Here is a 27,577-nt window from a genome sequence, read left to right as displayed (position 1 = left end):
TCCCTGAGAAAAATTTAGGCGTCGGTGAAGTCTGAGTAACCGAGCAACATTGGTGTATGCTTGAGAATAAGTGTGGGGTCGAGTGAGGGGCTATGTGAAATTGAGTTTTTGAAGAAAGTTATCACATACTTGCTGACAGTCATGAGCTACAATTCCATGAAGAGTGAATGGCATGACTTTACAAATAAATTGAAGTCTGCAAGCTGTCGCAATTGCTTTCAGGCTGAACTTCGCTGTTTCATCTGCTAATTGTTGAATTCTTTGCATTGCAGGTACTTAGATTCGTAAAATGACAGCAGCGAGTAAACCATCCAAGAAACAAGACAAAGATGGTAACAAACAACCGCCCAAAAAGCCTACCGGAAGGGCAGCGGGCGGTCCAAATCCACAGAAAAAGAGGAAGCGGACGGAGAAGGAAATGGAACTGCTGCCTAGGCAGTTAAGTGATGATTCAGAGCAAGAGGAGGAGGAAACATTGGTCCGGAGGATAGTGAAGAAGGGTATTACACCGAGCAAAGGAATAGAGATACGAGAGCCTGTGACATACCAAAGAAAAGCTTCGAGAATGAGTGCTCCAACTGATAAAGGGAAGGAGAAGATTACTACAGAATCTGAATCCGATTCCGATTCGGACAATGACCACCTACAGATCAACATGAGTGATGAAGACGAAGGTGAACCCATAGACCGAGTTGATTGGGAGAAATACTTTGTTAATGAGAAGGCATTCCGAGCCTATAAGAAGATATTGGTTTCAAAGAAGTACATTCCGGAAAAGCCGATAAACATCGGACCACTTAAGACAAAGTACTCAGAGTTTCTCCAGTCAATTCGAGAGGTGCAAAAATGGGGACCCATTCTGAAAGGTCATGGCAAAGCCAACCTCACCATTGTTAGAGAGCTCTACGCCAATTGGCGTCACGCACGGGGAAACATTGTGCGAGTGAGAGGGATAGATATTAATGTGTCAGCTGAAGCTCTGAATAACTTCTTAAGGGTGCCACGCACACTCACTGACAGGTTTGACGCCATATGCAAAACACCAGATTATGCACACATTAAGTCTGTCCTATGCCCTACCAGGAAGGATGCAGAATGGAAGCATGGGAGTATGGAGTACCACTCTATAGCAAAGGAATTCATGAGTGCGTTAGCACGTGTGGCTCTAAATTTCATTTGTAACCGACTGCTGCCATGCCAACATAAAACTGATGTCCCTCGTTACCGCGCACTCGTATTATATGCTTTATTAGAGGGGATACCACTCAACTTCGGAGCCATCATGCATGATCAAATGCAGCGAACCAGGATGAATTACAAGTGGAGGCTGTTCTTTGCTAATACCCTAACGGCTTTTTTAACAGAGAGGGGAGTACTATGGGACAAGGAGAATGATGACATTGAGGCTAAAGCTCCAGGACCATATGATGTCACTCATGTTCTAGAGCCGAACAAGGGAAGGTCTTCTAAGCTCACCGTCCAACAATTATTTGAGCATATGCAAGCAGATATGCAAGAGAACAGGGCTGAGCTGATAGCGACTCGTGTCGAGTTGAGTGCCACCAGGGATGAGTTGAGACAGACTCGTGCGGATCTAAGCCGAGTTCAGACCGAGCAGGCCACGATGATGAAGGAGATATCATTACTCCTCAGAGCTCTGGTTCAATGTGCAGGTACAGACATCTCCCAGCTGATTGCATCATCCACTGCCGGACCATCCACTCCTGTTCCTCCCATAGTCACCGAGGCTCCACTCAACAGGCCTATTGAGGTTGCTGTAACACCTGATACAGAATCAGCACCAGTTGTTGATGATAGGAATGCTATGGATGCAGATGCTCCTCCACCTTGACTTCAGGGAGTCCTTCTCACCCTACTTTACCTTGTTTGTATGCGTTGGGGACAACGCACAACCCTAAGTGTGGGGTGGGGGTGATTTATGTTTGATGTATGGATGAATGTACTAATATATTCACTGGATTAATGGCATAAAATAACAGTAAATTCATCTATATGGCATAATAAAAGTATCTTTGTAGAATAAAAATAATCCCCTGTGGTTTTTCTTTGTGCCTCGGTTCTTTTCCATGGGATGTAGTTTGAACCGGGTAATTTTGTTTTCTTTTTAGAGTAGAGTAGGAATATAGGGAATAAAAGGAGGAAGAATGATGAACCTAGGTGACCTTGACTTGGTTGATACTGGCATATTTAAGCTTTTACATATGTAATATCTTCCCTTCTCACTCTGAAATTATTGATGATGCCTTGTTAAAACGGATAGCATGTTTTGTTGCAGCCTATTTCTCATTTTTCTTGACTTGTGTTCACTTTGCGTTTAATGCTTAATATCTCGTTGCTCCGTGAATACTTGCATTGTTTGAGAGTCGGAATGTGACCGTCCTTAGCGAGTCATGTGCCATGTGTGGTGAGGTTTTTGGGTAGTCCATGTAATGTACTTGTGTCTAGAACTTGCCCGGTATGTGAGTTGAAGCGAAATTTTAGGTGATGCTCGGTTTGAAAAATGATTTTAGGCTTTCTTTGATCTTTTTGAGCTTATTGCTTATCACAAATAAAATCTATCCCTAGTTAACCCTTTTTGAGCCTGTAGACCTTTTATTTGGTACCCACATTACAAGCCTATACCCTTTTTATTCTTAATTGACATTGTTTTGATCCTTTTACCTCTTAAAGCACTTTAATTGTTAGATGAGCGCTAAAAGAAGTAAGAAGGGACTAAGTGTGGGGTGACTTTTGAGTGGAACCAATGAAAGAAAGAAGGGTGCACTTATTTTGTAAAATAATACGCCACTAGCGAAAAAAAAAAAAAAAGAAAAATATAGAGGAATAAATTGTTGTCTTATTCTTGCTAGTGGGTATGAATTAAAGTAGTGCTTAAAGAAAGAGGAAATATTGTTGGGGTGATATTATTTGTGAAATTGAAGTGGTGTTGAAGAATTTGCGCTTAAGTTATTTGATGATGTGTTAAAGTGCTTAGGAAGTTGAGTCACTATTCCTAAAATATATCCTACCCGTCCCTTAGCCCACATTACAACCATGAAAAAAGTCCTAATTGATTTTAGATCGAGCGAGCTTACATTAGTAGAGATTTACATTAAGGGCAAGCCTATGGTACCAACTGCATGCATGCGACTTCTTTTTGTGAGAGTGAGCGATCTTCTTTGTGAGCATGAGATTCGAATGTGTGGATTGATTCTACTCTCTTTGCTTTTGTTGTGAGGGCACATGGTTTCACGAGGGATATGTAACGTTATTAGACTTCTCTATGATGTTGGTTGTTCAAGCCATGAGTGCATTGTGACATGGAGTCGGTTTTTGAGGTTAGGATTGTTGTGAGCATGTTGTCTTTGCTCGAATATGTTTAAAGAAGGGCATAAGAAAAGGGAAGTGTGTTGATGCATAGTCTAGAGCCTAATTGTAGCAAATAACCACGGTCATAGGTGCAGTGTGCTTTGAATGATAAGAGTTTAATTTTGTTTCGTCTACTATATGATGGTTTATTCGAGGACGAACAAAGGTTTAAGTGTGGGGTAGTGATGTTTGGCATATTTCGATATGTGTTAATGTTACTTTACCCATGTTTTAACCACTTTTTGATGTTATTTAATCTTTAAAACACCCAACATGGTGTAATTATTGGTTTGATGACTAATTAAGTTATGTGTGACGATTTAAGGTGTTCGGAGTGCAAAATATGAAGAAAAGGTGGTTTAGCTAGAGGAAGAAGGGTTGGATGCGTCGCATCCAACCTAGGAAAACATCATCCTGCATGCAACCTTAGCAGTGAAGTTGTGCCGTCGCGTCCACCATCGCATGCGAAGCTGAGAAATAGAGGACAAGGTGGATGCGTCGCATCCACCTTCGCAGGCAAAAATTGAAATGGAGGATAAGGTGGATGCGACGCATCCACCTTAGCATCAATCCCTGAAGCCGAATTGGACTAGGAACGGGAGAGCTTTGGCCCACGACTTTTGTACGCAATATATAAGCTAAAAACGCCTCTTTTAGGGGATCGAACATATTGGGAAGAGGGAAAAGGCCACGAAAAAGCTGTGGAGGCCGGAATTCATCAAGTTTCATCTTTCTCCCACCAAACTTAGTAATTTTTATGTTTCTTTGTATGATTTGTTGTTTGGCTACCATGTCTATGTGGAGCTAAACTTCACGTTCTAGGGTTGTGGTTCTTTCATGAATATTGTTATTCGGATATTGATTTTGACTTCTTGATTTATCATATTAGTTTATTTATTCAATCTTGCACTTAACTATTTAATTGCTTGATCACCAATTGAATATTATCTACGAATCTAGAATTGAACGCGAAAGTGGGAATCCTATATTGCATACAGGATTGAGTAGGGCAAGTTCTTGAACTCGGGCATCGGGGAACGGATTCGTAGTTAGGATAGACATATACCTAATTGCCTTGCTTGGTTGATTTACAGGAATTATAAATGCGTTCTTGTTGATTCTAACTCCATAGACATATAGGCGTTAGGTTAGCTTGAATAGGCGAGTAAGAACTCGACAGATTCTTATGAGCATTAACCCTGTCAACCAATAAACTAGATAAATTAGTCGGTCAATTCAATTGAAGAATACAATAGGATTGTTAGATAGCCCATAACCCTAGATCGTTTTCATTACATTGATATCATTAAAATCTGCTCTTTCTCTGTTCAAAGTTTATTATTTATATTTTTCTTATTTAATTAGTTAGAATAAAATATTTTTAGATTTAATTCTTGTTTAGATAATTAAGATAGGCTAATTTAGTTAATAGCTAATCATAAGTCCTCGTGGGTTCGACATCCGACTTTTAGTCACTTTATTACTTGACGACCGCGTATACTTGCGTGAGTGTGTTTGGTCGCAACACTTGACAATAGGTGCAAACTTGAACTGAACAGTAGGAAACATAATATTGAGTTAACTCAAACTTATCCTCCTAATGCGATAATAACATCAGACTTAAACTTTGATACAGAACAAATAAACGGATGGCTCCAAGAAGCTAAAAGAGTTCACAAAGTGTTGGTACAATATTTGGCCAAGGAAAACTTAAATTTGGTACTAGCTTAAATTCGTACTACAAACGAGAGTTTTCTTTTGGTTAATCTACAAGGTACAGAAGATTTTCGTGAAATCCACATTATTATGCAGAATTCTGTATTCTAACAGAAAATACACAAATATGCTCTGTTTTAGGTAAATCAACATGTGAATATTCGTCCAGTTCTGTTTAAGTCCTGCGGAAAACTGGTTCTTCTATTTGGAGTTGCCTATTTAGTGCAGCTTTTAACAAGTTCAGTTTCACCACCAAAAAAACGACCCTCCTTATATCCAAGTAAAGGGAGGGAACATGTGGAGTTCAAGGATATTAATGTTGTTCTACCTTCCAGATGACACATCCCTCAGTGCCCAGCGAAACAACACTTCCATCCACCATGCAACATATAACTGCAACACCACAAGCTAAGTTATGTAATTGACATCTGAAACACACACCATAACAACATGTACTACCAATCATAAAAAATTTAGACAACAATGCATAACATCAACCACGACAACAACAACAACCCAGTGGAATCCCACAAGTGGGGTCTGGGGTAGAGAGGAAACAAGAGGCTGTTTCCGAGAGACCCTCGGCTCGAGAGGAAGAATAGAAACAAGTAAATATCAACAACAAGGCCAGGAAAATGATACCAACATCATAAAAATAAATCTTAACAAATATGAATAAAAATAAACTTATTCAATCAATAACTTTAGCACAATCTTTGTAGCCCTAGACCTTTACACACTGCTCTGGATGCCTTTATAGACCCCTACCAACCAAAATGTTAATCAGCCAACTCTGCTCAATATCTAATCCGGACAAATAGATAGCAAGCCAGGATAAATTGATAATGACACAAAACAAGTACCATTTCCAGATGAAGGGTTGATTGAAAGTGACCCAAAAATAGGAACTCCCAACTCTTGTACCCATATTTGATCAAATGGAAGAGCCTGCAGAGAGAGAATTGCTTAACAGGCTTGCAAAGAAGCAAATATTAACAATATTACGTAAGTATAAGAAGGTAATGCTCGGACGCAGCGAACAAAGTAAGCTTATGCTCATATCATGGAGCAATGCGTATCATGCCATCCCACTCCCAGAGTGGAGGGATTGGCAAAGAAAAGAAAACCAAGGATGGTAAGAAGAGCCTTAGGCTAGAGAGATATTCTATCTCAAATTCTAATTTGGTGCTACGTTTTTTTTTTAAAATTTTATTAATGATGGGCAAAAAACACCCGTATACAAGATGTATACCAAAAAGTAGAAAATCTTACCAAAAATATGGCTTCCTACAAATGATACCCAATCTTCTATATTTATAGGAACCTCTGGTACTACTTTAACGGTATGGTTCACATAATGGAGACGATGTTTCTGGCAAGGTCTTATGATCTTACCTCACATCTTAAAATGAAACCAAATCATATCATACAGAACAGATCTACCAAAAATGCAGCCAGTAAAATAAAACCTTCAGTTTCTTTCTACAGCTTAGATTATCTGCTTTCACATGTCATATACACTCTTATTGTTTAACCATAAAAGCAAGTAATTATTTAGTAACATATAAGGCCATATGACCAAGGGTATGGAGCTAACATGGACCATAGATGATAGTATGAAACTTTTGGACACCGAAAAATGTTGCTACTACTATTATCTAGCAGAAGATGAGATCTCTCTAAATACTCAACAGGAAATAAAATTTAATGGCCGAAACAATTTGCCCTATGAATCTACAAAATGTGCAAATTGTCATAGAGGTACGAGTTATGATGAAGATGGCCCCGAATTTCTTTTCTTCCACTTGGTCGATCATTACCTATATTTCATAGGAAAAATAAGAGAAACATATTTAAATACATCTCCTCACCCTGACAAATAGAGCTGTTACTCTGCCACTAGTGGATGCCACATAGAGCTTTTCATGCACCTACAAAGTTTTTTAAAGAAAAGGTTAAGAATATAAGAAGAGCAAGTTACTTAAAGAAGGAAGAAGATTGATATTAAGTGCCGAGACGTTGCAAAGTGGTAAGGATAATTGTTCCAAAACAATCCCGTATACAGGAAAAGCATATAATAACGTGCAATATAAGGTAATCTGACCAAACATCTAATGAAAATTGCTTCATCGGTGTGCAATTCTGTTGAGATGGAAGACATAAGATGTGATGAGGGCATAAAAGCAAATCATTCTCGTGGATCCCACGGAAGGTTTTGCTAATTAGCCCTTTAAGAAATGTACAGCCACAAGTTAACATGTTATGCTAAATGCCAGAAAATTCCAAAAGAAGGGGTCTATCTACTGAGAAGGACATTCAGATCCACCTCATCAAGTGCAGGTGCACCAAATATGCTACCACCACATCGGATTTTGTAAATACAACAGTGATTTTCATAATCAAGGGCATACAGATTATGGTCGTGCGATCCACACCTGCAGTCAATTATACGAAGACAAAAGAATGAGTAATATAGTTGCAGTAAAAGAATGCTAACTGTATCAAGATGGCAAGAAAATTTGGGGAACCGATCAACAAAAAACCATTAGAGCACATGTATCTATTTGTTCTCATCTGTAGATCATGCCAAATTTCTTCATTTTCTCTTTAGATTCTTAGTTTAGACTAATGAGCTCTTGGTAAATCTAGGACGTTAAAAGGTACTTGGACTATTGAAAGACTTCTCTACATAGCAACATGAGCTCTCCACAACTCTAGGAGTCAATTGGCACTTGGACAGTTGAGAGACTTGATCCAAAAAGCACCATGGGCTCTCAATAATTCTAAGAAGTCAACAGAGAATACATGGGCGGGCATAGAAACAATGGAACCTAGCTGTTCTGCTCCCCAGCTTTTCTGTGATAGGTAACAGCACTTAGCTGCTAATGCAACAAAATGAATTTAGAGAATGAGATCATTAGGACATTGTAAGAACACATATAACATGAGGCGTTTCATGTGAGGTAGAATCAAATGAAATCTCCAGAAAATGTAAGGACATTAAGAAGGCAAAACAACATAACGCCCATTCCTTTTCTGTATTTACTGGGATTTTGCCTTCCCAAGCCCCCTCTCCAAAGTTGAAAAAAGGGCCATATATGCACTGATATTCCACGAGCATAGAAGAAATAGACAAGCTTCAGATATAGTAGAAAAAGTTTGCAAGTTTTATCAACCAGGATAAAGAAGAAGAAAAATTACCAGACCAAGTGCCTCTCTTTGTCAACGACTGGCTGCGATTTTACCTTAAAATTTCAGAAGTTGAGTACAAAATAAATGTCCAACAACAGTCAACAAAAAATTTGAATAAACAGGAAAGAAAGCTATATTCCAACAGACTATTATGATTACTATCAACTACCTTTTTTTAATTACTCTTCAATTGGTCTCAATCACCAATGGATGATTAATATCCACCTCTTGTAATAACACAAGAGTCCATAAATTTTAAAGTCAAAACTGCATCTTTGGTACCAAGATTTCAAGGGTTGTGCATTTTTAGTCTTAATTTATTAATTATGCACACAATACCTTAATTTTAACATTTAAGTGCAAAGATTGGATCTCATCCTAACGGTGGTAACTTCCTGATATAAAAAATTTATGTGTCTTGGATATGACACATTTCTAATATAAATTGACGTCAAATCTCTAATAATGCAAACAATCCTTCTGATATACTATTACACCTAAGTTTTATTTTAAAATATTTATGAAAAGTGAATTTTAAAGTAAATTGAAATCCTATCTCAATTAAGTGACTTTTCAAAAAAAAAAATAATTAATTAATAAATACTCAAGAAACCAGTAAAAATTCTCATTCTTGAAAAAACTTTTCTGTGCTATTTAATCAAAATTCTACTGTAGTAAAAAAAAAAAAAAGAATAACCCAACTCTTAAATAGAACAAAAAAGTTCTACAGTATTGTAATATTCTTTTCTTTGATTATCTAATATTCAGTTGAAAGTCAAGCGAAGTTACAATTATTGAGATAGAATTTTACTTTACATAAAAGAACAGACTCATTTTTTACCATACATATGTTAAGACAAAAACTAAGGCAAAATACTATATTAAGAGGAACTGTATGCGTATTAGAAGTTTGGCTTTAATTGATGACTCCATCCACAAAAAGAAAATGGATATACAAGTGAAAACTGGATATACAAGTGAAAACAGACTTAGAACGCTTAAAAGATTACAAAAAGGTTAATTCTCTTTTTTCCACCCAAAAGTTATCAACCATCACGATGACATCGTATTTTGCATGTTATGTTAACGTTAACGTATTTACAAACTCAAAAAAGCAGGACAGAAATGCACTATCTGTAAAAATTAGGAACTAAAAATGCAATTTTACTAAATAATTTCTACTGGCATTTCATATTATGTTTATTTTGTATGAACCAAAGCAACCAGGCAACTTCACCTTGCACAAATATTTTACATTTTCCCATCCCTACAAAAGTTCAAGGCCCAAATTAACAGATTGGCACCAAACTATATGGTGTTCTATAAAACTCATCCTTCTAACAGAAAAAAAAATAAAAAAACTGTCTAGACTCAGTTTGATATGATCAGTGTTTATTGAAATCCAAGCCCACAAACTCTACAAAACTGTATTCAGGCTATTCCTGGAGAGATTGTATTTTTTGTACAGGGATTGAATTTGGAAGTTTCACCCAAAAAGAAAAGATTGAGTTTGGCAGGGCATGAATTCCTTGATCCCTTCACACTTCCTGACATGAAATACTTCGAGGTAAACAAATACTTTAGGCAATATGCGATCACATTATTCCTGTCGCTCCTCTGCTAACCTTAGGTTTAATGGTTTGTTCAGCAAGGTCTTAAAATGCTATTGTCTGGAGATAGGAAAGGCAGCTTCTGAAATTATTTGATAATACTGTATAAACGTATGAATGTAACTCTCCAAGAGATACAAATTTTGAGAACTCCAACACCTAAAACCCTAAATCCAGGGAAACTTGGCTTCCACAAACTTGTTACCCAAGTAATAATAGTAAACACAATAACAGACATCCTAAAATAACAAGGAAGCCTTTGTGACAGGAAATCCTAAATTAAATACTAAACCAACATTTTCGAAGTAACGAGTGCTAGAGCTCATGAATAATACTTCTAAAGTAATGGTTAAGTCACCACTATTTATCCTTCAGCACTTTTGGCAGACAAGCGATAAATATTATAGTTTAGGCCTTTGTGGCCGCTAAACTGCATCATATAAATGCTTGCCAAATAGATCAAGCTAAACCCTTCTCTAATTATGGTATCTTTCTATCATTATCAAGAAGTTCAATGGAAAAGGTAATCAACATACTATAACTTACTGATACATTAAATGTAATCATACCTCTCCATCCGTTTGAAAATTCCAACAAGGGATGCCATTTGAAAAATTCAGAAAATAAATATTTCCATCATAACATCCAATAACAACCTGTAAGTGAGATCCCTATCAGCTGAAGTAAAACTTACAATCCAGAAAACTATGATAGAAAAAAGTTATCGTCTATAACCTGAGAAAAGTCATGTAGAATTGCTGCTGAACTCTCAACACGTCCTTGTAATTTGATCTCCCACAAAACAAGACCACTAAACACATTTGCAGTGGAGTAGTATAGTCAGATGCTTTTCATCACCCAAGCCAGAAAACCATCTCAAATTAAGCATAAAATTGCTCATATATCGATAAAGAAGCAAAAAGCTAGGGTCGAGAAATAAGAACTGAGTCAACAATGCATTGCTTGGACTAGTCCACAAGGAAGTCACCTTTCTCACAGCTCAAGCAACAATGGCAAAGGTAATCCAAAACGACCAAGCATACATGATCGTAGGCAAAACCAAAGTTTGAATAACAAATTGCAAACATGGAACAATCACAAGCAAACAACACATACAGAAACGTAAAATTAAAAGCAATGAGAAGCTTTCACTCAAGATGGGATGTACTTAATTACCAAAAAGCCTCTCATATTATCGACATAAGTGACAGCAGAAAATGACAATAAATAACCACAGTTATACACATAATGTTAACGTCATGAAAAAACCCGCTAACCAATGTTAGATAAGTTATGTAAATACATTAGACTTAGATGTCATATATAAAAGTGTATCGAAGCAGCCTCTGCCCTTCCAGGGTAGGGGTAAGGTTGCGTACATTTTACCCTCCCCAGACCCCACTTGTGGGAAATCACTGGGTTTGTTGTTGTATTGAAGCCGCAAGAAGTATGACCATAAACCTTGAAAAGTTTGAATTTAAAAGGATCCGTTGCATGACATGCTGCTTCACAAATTCTTCCTATCTTTCTCTTATTTCTCACATGGTATCAGACTTATGGTAAAATTAGTTGAGCATTCACTTGCAACAACAGGAGAGAAACATCTCGTGGCCATGCATTAGCTTTTCTTGTTGCTCATGAGTGTTGCGCATCAATCAGTATCACCAGGTGACACTGGATAATCATATGAACGAAACCAAGATATTGCATCTTTGTTAGAGGCCCACATGCCCTTCACACTCACACAGTGCGCGCATGACCAGCTCTAGCCATATTCTGCTAATATCTTGGATCTATCGGAGTTGATTCTTTCTGCTAAGACAATCCATTGCACTTGTGGACTAATATGACCACAGTAAAACTAAACAAGGACCTTAGGTTAGGGTAACACAGGAAATCTCGGTATCCTCCTCACTTCCTGATCGATTTATCACAATTTTAAACATCCTAAAGCACGACCTACACTTGAATCCTACCACAAGTGATATCCAAGCTTCTCCGATAACCAGAACAAGTCTTTAAGTGCTCTAGCAGTGCCTTCAGGTTTTTCATACTCAGACCATCTTTATTTCATGTTTCAGTAAATCGGAAGTCAACCTATGCATGTTAAGCATATAGATATAGATTAGGCACGATCACCTTCTAACAGAAAGTCTACCTACCAATACAACTTTGTTGTTTGACATAAATTGGTATATTTACAATAAGTAGAAATAAAATGTGACAGGAGATTTAGCGTAGAAGCTGAACATCGAACCATAACTTTTATGACTTGGTAACTTATATAGATCTGTTAGCGTCCCACATTGGTTAAGGGTAGCATTCTTGTCTCCTTATACGGTCTTTGGGTAATTCTCAGCTCATCACTAGATTTTTAGTAGAGTTAGGCTCAAGGTCCATTTCTTTTACATGGTATCAACGCAAGACACATCCATGTTCTTCGTTTACCCAATAATGGTCTTCCATGTTATATTTCCATATTCTGGATGTCCAGTCTTGGACGAGCAGGGGTTATCAGAGTCCCAAATTGGTTTAGGGTATAAGTTGTCTTTTTATACAATATTAGGTAATCTTTACTTTATGAGCTAACTTTTTTTTTATCAGGTAAGGTAACTTTTATTAAGAAACTTCAAAAAAGTACCAAGGGGGTACTTTCAAAGTACAAGCAAAACATCATAGGAAAACAATTACAAATAAAGTTTCTACAATTCCATAAAATCTAATAGCTGCACCAAGTCTTCTGCTACCCTTTCCTTACACCAAAAATATCGATTCTGCTAGCAACTATTTTTCAGCGTAGGAATCTGGGTCCTCTGATCTTCAAAGCATCTTTTGTTCCTTTCTAGCCAGATGGTCCACATGATTCATAAGGGAATGGTCATCCACATCTTTTTCTTCCTTTTGCCTACTGATTGACCCTGCCAACTTTCCAGCAGACTTCGAACACTGTTTGGCATTACCCACTTCACACCATAGATGTTAAGGAATAGGTCCCAGATCTGTTTGGTCTGCCGGCAATGAAGAAACAAATGATTTACAGACTCCTGGCTTTCTTCACAGAAAAAACATCTACTGCATAAGGCAAAACCTCTTCTTTGTAGCATATCTTGGGTAAGACATCTATTCCAGGCTACAGTCCACCCAAATCCAGCAACTTTTGTTGGTGCTTTGGTCTTCCAAAGCATCTTCCATGGCCATGATTCCTCCCGCTGCCCAGTTTGTTGTTGAAGAAGATTATAGCAGCTTTTAACAGAGTATTTCTTATCTCTACTGGCCATCCAAATCTGGGCATCCTCTCTACTATCATCCAAGGCTATAGGCTCTAGAATTTTGAGTAGTTGACAGATATCTTCCACTTCCCAATCATTGAAGTGTCTTCTGAAAATTGGTTGCCATCCTGCTCTTGAGTGGCATTCTGCAACAGTGCAAAGTTTGTTAGTAGTAAAGCTATAAAGATGGGGAAATTTTTCCATCAATTTTCCTTCTCCGGCCCAGACATCTGTCCAGAACCTAACTTTGTTCCCGTTTCCAATCTTCACCATTATGTTTCGCCATAAACTACTTATATACTTCCACAGACTGGCACCTGCATATGTAACCACCGGACTAGGATCCCAAAAATCTTTTTTACCATATTTAATGGTAATCAGCTTTTTCCATGGTTCATCACCTTCTTCATTAAATCTCCATAACCATTTGCACAATAGACTCTTGTTGTGAAGCTTCAAATTCCTCACTCCAAGCCCTCCAGCTTCCTTGTTTTTCATTACTTTCTGCCAATTGACCAAATGCATTCTCCTTTTTTCTGCATTGCCTTCCCATAGAAACTGACTCCTAATGGTGTTGATTTTCTTCCAGCACAGTATTAACCAGAGTGATTCTTCCACCAAAGGACAGATATTGCTTATTCCATGTGGACATCTTCTTTGTACATTTATCAATTACACTTTATGAGCTAACTTTTGAGGTTGGGTTAGGTTCAAGGTCCATATTCTTTGCAAGATCAAACGACTAACCAAAAAATGACGTTTGAATATATTAGTGAGATGCAACTTGTATTTGGTAATCAAGTGCACTTCATATTGCATCAAACCCGACATTCCAGGAGAGACTAAGCGCATAAAAATCAAATGTCACTTTATTAGTGAAAGATATTCACATAAAATATCATCATAAAGTTCATAAAATCAAATGATCGACTTAGAGATATGATCATCAACTCCCTAGCCAGTCCTCGAACTACTTAAATACGTTCGCTATCCTATATCTTAGTACAACAACATACCCAGTATGATCCCACAAGTGGGGTCTGGGGAGGGTGGGGGGCAAACTTTATCCCTACACAAGGTAGAGAGGCTATCCTATATCTTAGTGACTAGACAAAAAGTTTTAAGATGTTAACTTGACTTATAAGTTATATATCTAAATATATCAGAAGCACATTAAATAATAGATGAAAAGTTAGCTAGATGAAGAAACATCACATTATGTAGAAATTTGAGTAATTGAATTTGAATTCTTAAGCTTTAAAACTTGCAAAACCATGAAATAGTGTCAAATACTTTGGGACGTTGCAAAAAAGGAGTGTCACAGATATTGGCACGAAGGGAATATGTAACAAGCTCATTACATACGAGTTGTATGCACTAACTTGAATGGGAGTGTTAGATAAGCTATGGGTGCATAGTCACCACTCCGGATTTGATTGGAATTTATTTTTCCTTAGTGATTGGAAAGGAGGGAGCCTAGGTATGTTATACAAAGGCAAGGCGAAAGCATCAAATGGAGAAGAGAGGCGGCTCGGCAGGAAAGGAATGGGAAATCGTCAAGGTACTATCTTGCAAGATAAGCTATGAAGTAAATTAAATTTATGTAGTTAAAAAAAAAAGTTCGTAGAAGTGTCCCATATCAGAAATGTAACCTTCTATTCTGAAAAGTGTGATACTACCGAACAATTGCAGTGATATGACTGGTATAGCAGAGAGCTTTCCACAATGCAACCCATCAAGTTTAGTCTATGCGTCCATATTTAGACATTCCAATCCAAAGAGAACTTTTTTGGGTCAAAACCTAGATCAAAATTGTCTAATAGTGTATGGAAACCAATCGGGCAACATATCCCATCCTCAGCCAAACCAAGTGGATGTAGGACTCATATATAAGAAATTTGTCCTTCACACACTCTTTTTTTATCTTTTCTTGATTTTCACAATCACAATCATCTTAGACAAACATGCGGCATTACCTTGTTGCATCAATGCAAAAGAATTTGTGGGAGTGAGCTCCGACAAACAGATAAGCACTTCTTTCTTTAAATACAACTAGTGGTGATGCATCAACACAAGACTCCATGTAGACCATCCACTGTTCTCGCATGAGACCTCTTTTATCACGTGGAACTTCCCAAGACAACACAGATCGGCAATGGTAACCCTCACATCTGGCGTCATGCCTTACTTTGTTGCACCGGCTGTAGGAACATGAAACCTGTGTCATAGTTGAATTATTCATATCTCTTCCATTAACATCGTAGGGATCAATATACAAATCTGAATCTGTTTTCAAACGTTTAATGGGGTAATCACTTGTCAAACTCAAAGAGGTACTGCTATCAAGATCGGGCATCCAAGATTTATTGGAAGGAAGATTGCTTTTTTCTTGAACTTGCGAAGGAAGCTTGCTTTTTTCTTGAACTTGCGAGTTCACTCCAACTAAAGCATCAGCTCTAAGTTCACGGCTAGAGGATACTTTTTTATGTAGAATGGCCTTCTGAAGTTTCAAAGGAGTTGGAAAAGTATACAAGTCCTTCATATTAATTCCTAGATTATAGGAGACATAAGCTGCTGATAGAGAATTGCCACCCATCTCAAAGAAGTCATCATCAAGGGAGATCTTGTCAACAACCATCAGAGCATCAGAAAAAGCCTGTCCAATCAAAGTTAAAGGAAGTGTTAGAAAACACATACCGGAAGGACAAATAATATTGACTAGAGAACAAGAGACTCACGACAATATGACAGCACGCATTCATTATTCAAACTTTCTATGTATCTTTTACCACCAAAAAATAGATGAAATGAAGAAGATGTCTTTATAACATGATTGTTTTGCTTTCGTGGGGAAAATGAGCTGTAAATCCTCTTTTGCTAATTCGAAGTCTTTCCTGCTGTTTGGTTAATATAGCGTGAAGCTACGGAGATTTGACATCTGATTTATCTACTGGAAAAGGGTGGTAGAGGGAATTTATCTCATCCCCAAAGAAGGGGGTGGTAGAGGGTTCATATATGCCTTGAGGTGCTCTAGACCCAAACTGGTACACTTCAGCGAACGTGTCATGCCTGGCACACTCCAAAATGCGCAGCCTTCAATTTACTCTTGAAGTATGCCTTGAAATCTACTCGTGGAGCAGTGGTGTGCTTTGATGGTGTTGTAACATAGCTACAATAATGAAGCTAATCTATGAGAAACGAGGAGTGATTGTAGACTTTAAGTAGTACTCTTGACTGTTACTCTTGAACATTACATGCTTGTTCCTAAAGTTGACCAGTAACTGACTCATTATCATTGTTAAGAATTAGCTGTTGGGACAGCTTGATAGATATATGTGGTTAATCCATTTGCACAACTTGTATATATTTTTGACCCAATTTCGGAGTGATATTGTAGAAAATGGACAAAAGAACAGGTTATCTGTCATTACACAACCTGATTACTCCCTCAAGTAATTTTTTAATTTGGTTGATTACTCCCACAAGATATTGCAAATTAAATAGTGTTTACAAGTTGCCTGAAAGAGAGAGAAGGCATAAATTAAAACCCTATAATTCTTCCAGTTACATGGTCTGGCATTTGGAATCCTTTACATAATACAATATAAGGATTCTCTTAACTGATATCAAAGAATAAGTTGTTTTACAGAAATAAAAAGGGAATTTTATAACACATGGTACACATCCCAACATGATGCTATTGAGAGAGTGAAAGCTAGCTTTTGCAAGAAAAGAAATTTTGTCCCAGTTACCTTGTTGCAAGCTATGTTGCTCGGACTCTCCAAAAATGTCGCTGGATGCGTGTTGGATCCTGCAAAAGTAGTGTATTTTTGGAGGATCCGACACGGGTGCGGCAGCATTTTGGAGAGTCCACACAACATAGGTTGCAAGGGTATAAATCAATAATAAAAAATGTCATTCAGTTAAAATGTTGAGAAAACCCCCTGCATATGACAGTTTGTATACAAAAGGTAGAGAAGTTTATACAAAAGGTGATTCTCTGCAAAGACCACTATTTATACTAACTGAAATGTCATGTTCCAAAAGTGTCAGAACATACAAAAGTTCCACTGATCTGTAAAATCTTTTCTATTACTATTTGAGTACATTTTTTTGCCAAGCTAACCACCTTTCATAGAAAATATCTTCATTAATAGCTGTTTCACCAATCAGCTTCTCTACTCCCAATATAAGCCAAACTACATAATACTCCCTATGTCTCAATTTATGTGGCACACTTTCCGTCCTGGACACCAGCTGATAAGTTGCTCAAAAAGGGAATGAATTCCCATAAGCAAGAAGTATATAGTATCCAGAATAGAAAATACAAGCTAACAACAACTTTTAGCAGCTTATCTAGGCATCCTATGATGTTAACAGTCTACACGTGATTTTTCTTCACATCTACATCTTATTATATTTAACCAAGAAAATCACATTTTAATCATGGGCAGACTTAGTACTGAATGAAAATCGAAGCATGAAAATTAAAATCAAGATTGCTAACCCCATATTACAACAGAATCACAACCTTTAATAAAGCTGAAGTCTAGTTAAATACCTTCTGTATAACATTAATGAGATCGATATCTTGAGTTTTTTCAATCTCAATACGGCTACCTGCCTCAGAAGCTGCTAAAGTGGCCAAATTCTTATAATCCACTTTCCCTGAGGAAGACATAGGAAAAGATTCAACAAAGTAGAAACGAGCAGGAACCATTATCGGGGGAAGTTTGTTGGCTATCCACCATCTAATTGAGGACCTGAAGAACTCAAGGTTGCTTTCCTTTTGTTTGAGCAGCAAATATGCTTCAAGAAGTAAAATATCTGCTTGAACACAACGAGAAACTACAGCAGCATCAGCTACGTCTTGGTGTTCCTTCAAAACGCTTTCAACCTCCTCTAAAGCAATACGGTGCCCACTGATCTTTACAGTGCGGTCCTTTCTCCCGATACACACCAGGTTGCCATTTGAAAGTTTTCTGCCAAAATCTCCAGTTCTAAAGTAACAGTTCACTTCATTTTTATCGTTCTCAGCGTCAGCTACTTCTTGATGTAGTTCCACGTTATCCAATGGAAAAATAGAAGGATGACAAAAGTATCCAGCAGCAACACAACTTCCACTGACACATATCTCTCCCTCATCAGGAGAATTTTCCCCAACAAGAACTACATCACAATTTCCAATGGGAATGCCTATTGGAACACTACCCGGTGCATCTTGCTTCAACATTGGGGGCAACCACTTGCAGTCAAAATATGTGCAGTCACCAGAAACCTATTTCAAACATCCAAAGTATTAGTGAAGACTACAGAGAAGATAGTGGATTAAAGTGATGGATTAAAATGATGGTGACGTAAGCTACTTCAAACATCCAAAGTATTAGTGAAGACTACAGAGAAGATAGTGGATTAAAATGATAGGTGACGTAAGGAGAGTACTAGCTCAAATCACAAATACTCTTTTAGACAAGGTAAAATTATTTCATTTAATATGGAAAATCTCCCGTATACAAGACGTATACCAAAAAGTAGAGCACCAACATAAAACTCAGATCACACAGATTAACGGCTAATATGCACTGATTATGGTCACAAGCACTAAGAAATTGAATTTAAGCTAAAGTTCAAGACTACATAAGTTTCCCACATTTAAACTCCAAACTAAAGTGTTTCTTTTTTTTTTTTTTTTGATAAGGTAAAACTAAAGTGATTCTATCGAGTAGAGAAGGTGGCACAAATTGAAGGGTGAAGAAAACAAGGATAGAAATTGGCATCTTGTTTGATATGAGAAAGCATTACTCAAAGCTTCCCTTTTCGAGCGGTCCAAACATTAGAACTTACAAGAACATAAGTGATCAAACAAAGGAACATGAATCTTTTTTCCTTCCAAGCGATTCAGTATTAGAACTTGCAAGGACTTGATTAAAATCAGAGACGAAAATTTACCTCTGTACTTCCATATATATTAAGAATAGAAGTCTGGGGCAGCAACTTGACAAGCATCTTCCACAGCGATATATCAAAAACTTCACCACTTAGTACTAGAAGTTTTAATGGAATCTGAACTGTAGAATAATATATGCTCTGCAGAGCCGGAAGAAACGCCCTTATAAGAGATGGAACAGCCACGAGCCTGCTAATAGAATATTCCTGAGATAAATGATGGAAAAAATAATGGAATAACAGAAGTCTGGGTAAGCAACTTGACAAGCATCTTCCACAGCGACATATCAAAAACTTTTACCACTTAGCACTAGAAGTTTTAAGGAAATCTGAACTTTAGAATAGTATATGCTCTGAAGAGCAGGAAGATCGCCATTATAAGAGATGAAACTGCCACGGGCCCTAATAGAGTACTCCTGAAGACAAATAATGGAATTGTTTTTAATATTTTATGTCTCATAGTACGGAAAGGAATGAAGAACAGGGAAAAGGTCCAAATTTGATGCTATACAATTCGAAATTGCTCAACTTTATCCTCTGTTATACCTTGATCCATTCACACCCTTGCCGTTATCAAATCATCTTGTATTTGCCCTTGTCATTAAGGAAGCTTTAGCATGAAATGGGTGGACAACACATGTCAAGATACCTCGAGAAAAAGGGTCAAAATTTACCCCTCTAATTTTGACTAAGTTTTAAACTTAGCCTCGGGCTGGAGCTACATTACGGGTCAAGGGCAAAAACGAGACTTTTTTCAATGTTGCTCAATTTCGAATGCAGCGGCAAATTTGACCTTTTCCCATAAGAATATATGGAATTTCCTCTATATCAAGGGGAAAGAATGGTGGCTCAATTTTTAGTTTGCAAAAGAGAAATCAGTGAATAGATGCAAGCCAGAGAAGAGGTTCAAGAACCAAGGCAGGCAGCAAAAATGCAAAAGAAAAGAAAAAAAATTCCTGATCCAGACGGCCAGACCAGAGCAAGACCAAAGCATGTTATTGACCAACCACAAATCCATTGAATAAAGGTAGCTTGATAATTTTAGTACAACAACAATATCAGTGCCAGAAAACTACCAAGAATAGGCACAGAGCTTTATTCTTGCAATATTTGAAAATTTCATAATCATAGATTCACAAAGTAAACATTACCCACTTGAACTTCGTGCAACTTACTGCCACCAATAACAGTCATTTAGATATAACACTGAAATTCCAAGGAAAACAAGAGGTGTAACCCCCCCCCCCCCCCAAAGAGAGAGAGAGAGAGAGAGATGACAATGATAGTGTTTGTGCAGCAGTATTTTAGCTTAGTACAGAATTATCAGCAACCAATACAGCAGCTAGAGTACAAATTAATCAAGGAACTCACGCTCATACTAGCTATAGAAGTCTAAATAATGTTAGAAAAAGCTAAGTGATCACCGAAGCAGTAACCTAGATATAAATTTTACTTGATTAACAAGCACCCAATACTCTCAAGAGTCAAGACTCGTCGCGCCAGCAGCACCTGAGCGAAAATACTTGCTTTATGTTTGTAGTTGTTAGAGAACAGCAATTGGTTAATGGACACGAAAGCCCTTAATGTTGTTGTCTACCACACGAGAAATAATGCACACCCTTTTAAAAACACTGTCAAATAACAAGAAATTCAAGGGTAATTAACTTGGATATACCTGTAAAAGATTGACTACACAAAATATATTGTCCTTCAGCTGATTGAAAGGAGGTATGACCAACGTACAATTAGCAAGTATAGCCCCTAAAAATTCTTGCAAATGGTCAATGAAGCTTATTGATGTTTTGAAAAGAAGGATTTCTTCTTTTTGAAAGGAATATGATTCTTGCATCCACAAAAAGCGACTCAGAAGACCTGCAAGCGTTAAATAAATTGAGTTAGTGCCTAAAGGAAAGCGAAAACTATAAATGCAATAAATTTTGTATCGGGGCAATATAAATTGATGACAAACGGTTGAACATTCTAAAGGATGTACGACTCACCTATTTCAGTGCCACATACACCCTTAGGTTTTCCAGTCGATCCAGATGTGTACATCAAGTAACAGAACGATCTCAACCTTTCACTTTCACAAGGCCAGCCTAACAACGAATTAGATTTTTTTGGGATGAAATCCCCCATTGACATATAAAAGACAGGATAACTGCCTTTATCAATGAGCCACTGTAATTTGCCAAGCTGATGACAAGTTCCGCCAACAGAAGATCCATAGCCGACAATAAGACTAGCTTTTGAAGAAGATATTACCAATAGTACCCTTTCTTTTGGCCAAGATGGATCTAAAGGCAGAAATGCTTCTCCGCACCTCAAAACAGATAGAACAGCAACAATGTACTCAACTGAAGGTTCCATATATATTCCAACTATTCTAGGGCAATATGTTTTATGGAGCTGTTTATACTGCTCTAAACCTTGATCAGAAGACCCCAAGATTGACTAGTCCTTAGAACTGCAGTTATTTGCAGTATGATGCATATTAACTACTAGCAATGAAAAGATGCAATGCCTAATTAGTTTACTCATAAAGTGATCATCAACATCTCGGAGGATTCTATAGCCAACAATAGAAAACCAAAAGATTTCAAGAAAACAAGTATAACATTGTCACATTCTTTTAAAAACCATAGAAACACAGATTATGACACACTACAAAAAGAAGAACTTGGCTATTACAACAAAAATTTAAACAAATTTTTATTGTGATTCGTGAAGGCCCAAAATAATCATAAACTATCAGTTTCTGAGGCTGTAAATTCACGAGTCAAAGCAAATAATTATAGAAATAAGGGAAAAGGTCTAAATTTACCCTTGTGCTATCTCAAATTGCTCAATTTTGCTCTCCATTATACTTTTTAGTGCAGTATACCCTTGTCGTTTTTTGGTGCATTCATACCCTCGCCGTTAGCAAATCTATCTTGTATTTTCCCTTGCCATTAACGGAAACACCACCATGAGATGTGTGGACTCCACGTGTCCAAATTCTTCGAGGAAGAAGATTCAAATTTACCTCTCAACTTTTGCCTATTCTTTAAAATTACCCTCAGCTTGGAGCTGGAGCTCCGTTAGGGGACAAAGGTAAAAGCGAGACTTTTCCATATGGCAAGGTAAGATTGGACCATCGATTAAACTTTTGGCGAAGTTGCTCAATTTTGGATAGCACAAGAGTAAATTTGACCCTGTTCTAAAGGAAAATTAGAAAGCCGAAAATAATTCAAGAAAGCACATGTTATGTCTGTAGAAGGGAGTCTCTAAATTGGGAAATTGATCGAATTAGGGTTTGGATTTGGAAAGTGAGATGGTCAATACAATAAAGAGACTGAAATGGGAAAGGCAACGTGGCAGCTTATCACCCTTCCTGAGCACACGTGTTTTAGTAGGTTAGTTATATTAGACGGCTGAGATTAAAAGTTAGCTTAATCAATAAAGGCCCGGATCAATCCTCAGCTGAGTCGGTTAGTGGGCTGTTAGTTAGTTAGTGGGTTGTTACAGATTGGGCCTTATATTCCAAAGAGTTGGGAAGAGACGATTATGCAAATTCTGGTAATTCATTTCTCAACCCCCCCCCCCCCCCCTCTCTCTCTCTTCATTCTTCTCTTCTCTCTTACCATACTTCTTATTCTCTCAGGTGATTCGTCATTAAAGCTCAAGCTCCGATTGAAGGCCCATTAGTTTCCAATTGTAACTTTCTGAGTTGTAATACAGTTGACAATTATCAATAAAAGTTCGAATTCCATTTTTGTTTGCAAATTTCATATAAGAACATTACATTTGGTATCAGAGCATCTCCCGGCCCCACAATTATGACTATTACAGAAACTCGATCGAAATCTATGGAAGACAGTCTCAAGAAGTTAGAGGCACAGTTACAAAATCATATTGCAGAAGAAAGTAAGAAATCTGAGACTAACGGATGCCAAAATCGATGAACTGGCTAGGGGGTTTGATGTGTTGATGGAAAAATTGTTGCCCAATCGCGCAGGTATACTGGGTAGTGCACCAGTGGAGATCCATCCGCAAGAGGAACAGGGAAGTAGCCTTAGAAGAGAACAAGTCCCTACTGCTTTGGTCAATGATTGAAGTCACCATGATAATCATGGCAACTACAACTTCAGGGTGGAGTTTTCCTATTTTGATGGTGTTGTGGGAGCTGATCCTTGCTCTTGGCTGAAAAAGTGTGAGATATTTTCATTACAACCATGTGTCCAATCCAGAGCAAAAACTTGAAGAGGCAGTACTGCATCTCAATGGGAGAGCAGAAGCACGGTACTTCTCCTGTCAAATAAGCAAAGGGAATGTTAGATGGTCAGAGTTTTGTGAAGAAATCTGTAAGAGATTCCAAGATGCAGACAACAGTAGATTCAATCTCATTGGTGAGTTTAAAAAGATGGAGCATAAGGGAACAATCAATGAATACTTGGAGAAATTTGAGGATCCAAAAGCTTGGGTTCTGATCAGGAGCCGTACAATTCTTTCTAGAATTCTTTGTAGAAGGCCTCAAAGAAGATATAAGACATACAGTGAAGATGTTGAATCCCTATAACCTAAGCCAAGTTGTGGATAAAGCTAGACATCAAGAAAGAGTAATTGAATCTTGGAATAGGAAAGGAAAGGCTACCTGGGAAAAAGGAGCAACCTATGGCAATTACCAACAGACAAACACTCACAATCCACGTATAGGGGAGGAGGATGTGTACAAAACAGCCTTTAGAACACATTTGGGGCACTATGAGTTCAAGGTTATGCCCTTTGGCCTAACAAATGCCCCTGCTACATTTCAATCCCTTATGAACCATGTGTTTAGAGCCTATTTGAGGAAGAGTTTTTTTATGATGTATTAGTCTACAATGCATCATTAAATGAACACAAAAAACATCTTGAAAGAGTAGTGGAAATACTGAGGGAGGAGCAGCTCTTTGCCAAATTTTCTAAGTGCTCTTTTGGACAATCAAAGGTGGAATATCTAGGGCATATTATCATTGGGGAAGGTGTAGCTATAGATCCCTCTAAAATAGAAGTAATGACTTATTGGCCTGTTCCTAAATCCGTCAAGGCTCTAAGGGGATTTTTGGGCCTAACAGGCTACTACAAAAGGTTTATACAATCTTATGGCATCAGCAGCAGACCTTTAACTAGTTTACTGAAAAAGAACGCCTTCCAATGGTTTGCATAAGCTGATACTGCCTTCCTGGCATTGAAACAGACCATGTCTACTGCACTTGTACCAGCCCTAGCAGACTTCACAAACACTTTCATTGTGGAAACTGATGCTTGCTCTACAACGATGGGGTTGTGCTAAGGCACGAAGGCAAACCCATTGCATTCTTCAGCAAGGCTTTAGGTCCTAGACACATAGGGCTTATCTACTTATGAAGGAGTACATGGCTATTATGTCAGTTGTAGATAAATGGAGGCACTACCTACAAGGAGGACATTTATTACTAGAACAGACCACCAGAGCTTGAAGTACCTACTAGAGCAAAGGGTGACCACTGCTTTCCAACAAAGAGGTATGGCCAAGCTCCTTGGCTTGGATTATGAACGACAGTACAAAAAAGAAGCAAAGAATAGGGTTACAGATGCACTATCTAGAAGGGAGGAGGAAGAGCTTTCTCTATGTGCCATTACTACTACCAACCCAACTTGGATGGAGGAGATTGCACAAAGTTATGAACATGACCCTATGGCTCTACAACTGTTAACTGAGCTGATCACCAGCCCTGTTAACAAGCCAGATTTCTCCTTACAACAGGGCATCATCAGGTATAAACAAGAAAATTTGAGTGGGAGGGAATGTTGATCTTAGAACAAAGATCTTTGAGGTATTCCATCAATCACCCTTGGGGGGTCACTCTGGTCAACAGGGGACTTACAGGGTCTTCTACTGGCCAAAGATAGAGGACATACAGAATTGGGTAGCTGAATTGTGTGTCAGAGGGTGAAGACTGAACATGTGCATTACCCAGGCCTATTACAAGCCCATCCCCGAAGAACCAATGCAAGATATAGCACATAGATTTCAATGAAGGCTTGCCCCACTCTGGACACAAGAACTTTATCTTGGTGGTAGTAGACAGACTCACCAAATATGGGCATTTTATTCCTCTTAAGCACCCCTACACAGCTAAGGAAGTTGCAGATGTGTTCTTGAAAGAGATATATAAACTCCATGGATTACCCAAGTCCATAGTAACATATACAGATCCCCTGTTCACTAGCCAATTTTGGCAACAAACGTTAAAGTCCATGGGAACTAAGTTCAACATGTCCACTTCCTATCATCTTCAGTCAGATGGTCAGACTGAGAGGCTTAACATGTGCCTAGAGTCATACCTCAGAGCCATGAATTTCTACAATCCTAAACACTGGCTTAAGTGGCTTTCTTTAGCTGAGTGGTGGTACAACACAAACTAGCACACAACCCTTAAGTCCACCCCATTTGAGGTTGTTTATGGATACCCACCCCCTCATATTCCCATGGAATCCCTACCCCACTCCACTCACACTACTGCGGGGGCTAACCTAGCCCTCAGGCAAACCATGCTACAACATTTAAAGGAAAATCTCCAGGTGGCTCAAGCTAGAATGAAGTTCTTTGCCGATAAAAACAGTGCATACAGGGTTCTAAATGAAGGGGACTAGGTTTACTTAAAGCTACAACCCTGCAGACAAGTTTCAGTGGCAGTCAGAAAGAATTTGAAACTCAGTGCAAAATACTATGGACCCTACCAAATCACACAAAAAATAAGTTCAGTGGCTTACCGATTAGCTCTACCAACAGGCTCTCAGATTCACCCAGTTTTCCATGTGTCCCAGCTGAAAAAGCATGTAGGTCCAAGTGTGGTGACTCAGCTACAACCTCCAATCTGTGGCCAAGATGGCCGTTTGATGGTTGAACCAGTGGCTATCCTCCAGCGACGCATTGTCAAAGTGAATAATGCAGCAGCAGTCAAGGTTCTCGTCTAATGGTCGAATTTTGGAGCTGATGAAGCAACCTGGGAAGATTGGGGGTACATCAAGGGGTGGTTTCCTGAATTTGTAGCTCAACTCCGGCCTTGAGGACGAGGTCGATTTGAACGGGGGTATTGTTATGTCTGTAGAAGGGAGCCTCTAAATTGGAAAATTGATCGAATTAGGGTTTGGATTTGGAAAGTGAGCTGGTCGATACAATAAAGAGACTGAAATGGGAAAGGCGGCGTGGCAGCTTATCACCCTTATTGAGCACACGTGTTTTAGTAGGTTAGTTGTATTAGACGGCTGAGATTAGAAGTTAGCTTAATCAATAAAGGCCCAGATCAATCCTCAACTGAGTCGGTTAGTGGGCTATTAGTTAGTTAGTGGGTTGTTACAGATTGGGCCTTATATTCCAAGGAGCTGGGAAGATACAGTTATGCAAATTCTGGTAATTCATTTCTCAACTCTTCCTCTCTCTCTCTTCGTTCTTCTCTTCTCTCTCTTACCTTACTTCTTATTCTCTCAGGTGATCCGCCATTAAAGCTCAAGTTCAGCTTGAAGACCCATTAGTTTCCAATTGTAACTTCCTGAGTTGTAATACGGTTGACAATTATCAATAAAAGTTTGAATTCCATTTTTGTTTGCAAATTTCATATAAGAACATTACAGCACAGTTGTAAGCTTGCAAGACGCACGAGATATTCATATTCAGCCATTTAGCCCAGGAGGGTAGGGAAGGTAATAATTAAGCAAGATTTATTCTCCAAACTAGAAAAAATGCAGGTGTTCACAGATTACACGAATTTGGTTTATTCAATACGAGATTAAACAGAAACAAAAAAAAAAGCTTTTATCTTAATTCGTTAAGACAGCAGTTAATCACAAAGTTCAGTTACTAACACAGACATTAACACCATCTTTTCTTCATCATATAAAATTTACACAAATAATAGTTCACAAATTAAATAACCAGATTAAGAAGAATTTGATTTTTTTTTTTTTCTCCATGGATACAAATTCAATAAATCTTTACGTTAATTTATTAATACCCCATAAAATCACAAATTTCAGTTACCAACACATACACACACATTATACCTGAATAGGGTTTCACAAGATTGGGGTCATCATCACCGTCAAGAATGCAACGGAGCCGTGAACTAAGAGAATCAACGGCAGACAGAACATCGGAATACGTGAAGCACTCATCACCTTCGTATACCGGGGGATTAACCGACGTCATCTTGGAAGAAACAAACTCTTCAAACGTCTCGCGGGTTTCTCCGTCGCCGTTTTCCGTGCAAAGGAGTTGAAATTCTTTGGCGATTTTGAGACCCCCAAAAGCTTGAATCACTGCAATTTTGTTGGGGTTGGTTGTAGCAACTTTATAGAACTCGTGAGATATACAACAAGCGGAAAGCTTATTGTATGAAACCATCTCCTAGGAACAATTGCGTTTTTCTTTTGGAAACGAAGACAGTAACAGTGAAGAGCCGTAGGTGGTGT

The 27,577-nt window shown here is 38.1% G+C and overlaps 1 protein-coding gene across 9 annotated transcripts in view; it reads right to left on the bottom strand.

Moving 5' to 3' along the window:
* The window catches only part of LOC107807467 (putative acyl-activating enzyme 19), a 41,483-nt gene extending 13,906 nt beyond the window's left edge, over positions 1-27,577 (bottom strand). The window contains exons 1-13 of one of the 9 annotated variants that reach the window (XM_075238843.1): positions 27,170-27,577; positions 21,103-21,603; positions 20,778-20,974; positions 19,106-19,309; positions 17,718-18,434; positions 15,133-15,812; positions 10,623-10,698; positions 10,457-10,543; positions 8,287-8,330; positions 7,412-7,520; positions 6,957-7,016; positions 5,949-6,033; positions 5,414-5,478 (exon numbers count right to left, since the gene is read on the bottom strand). In XM_075238843.1, the coding sequence (XP_075094944.1) occupies positions 5,414-5,478; positions 5,949-6,033; positions 6,957-7,016; positions 7,412-7,520; positions 8,287-8,330; positions 10,457-10,543; positions 10,623-10,698; positions 15,133-15,812; positions 17,718-18,434; positions 19,106-19,309; positions 20,778-20,974; positions 21,103-21,472 (2,694 nt within the window). In that variant the 5' untranslated portion in view covers positions 21,473-21,603; positions 27,170-27,577. Of the gene's footprint in view, positions 1-5,314; positions 5,479-5,948; positions 6,034-6,956; positions 7,017-7,411; positions 7,521-8,286; positions 8,331-10,456; positions 10,544-10,622; positions 10,699-15,132; positions 15,813-17,717; positions 18,435-19,105; positions 19,310-20,777; positions 20,975-21,102; positions 21,604-25,879; positions 26,012-27,169 lie in introns of those variants that run through there. The other 8 variants (XM_075238841.1, XM_075238845.1, XM_075238847.1 and 5 more) reach the window with 8 other exon arrangements.

Source organism: Nicotiana tabacum, chromosome 19 (assembly GCF_000715075.1).
Source record: "Nicotiana tabacum cultivar K326 chromosome 19, ASM71507v2, whole genome shotgun sequence".
NCBI classification, from domain to species: Eukaryota; Viridiplantae; Streptophyta; class Magnoliopsida; order Solanales; family Solanaceae; genus Nicotiana; species Nicotiana tabacum.
Note: the sequence above shows the minus strand (reverse complement) of the source record. Positions and strands in the feature narration are given on the sequence as shown.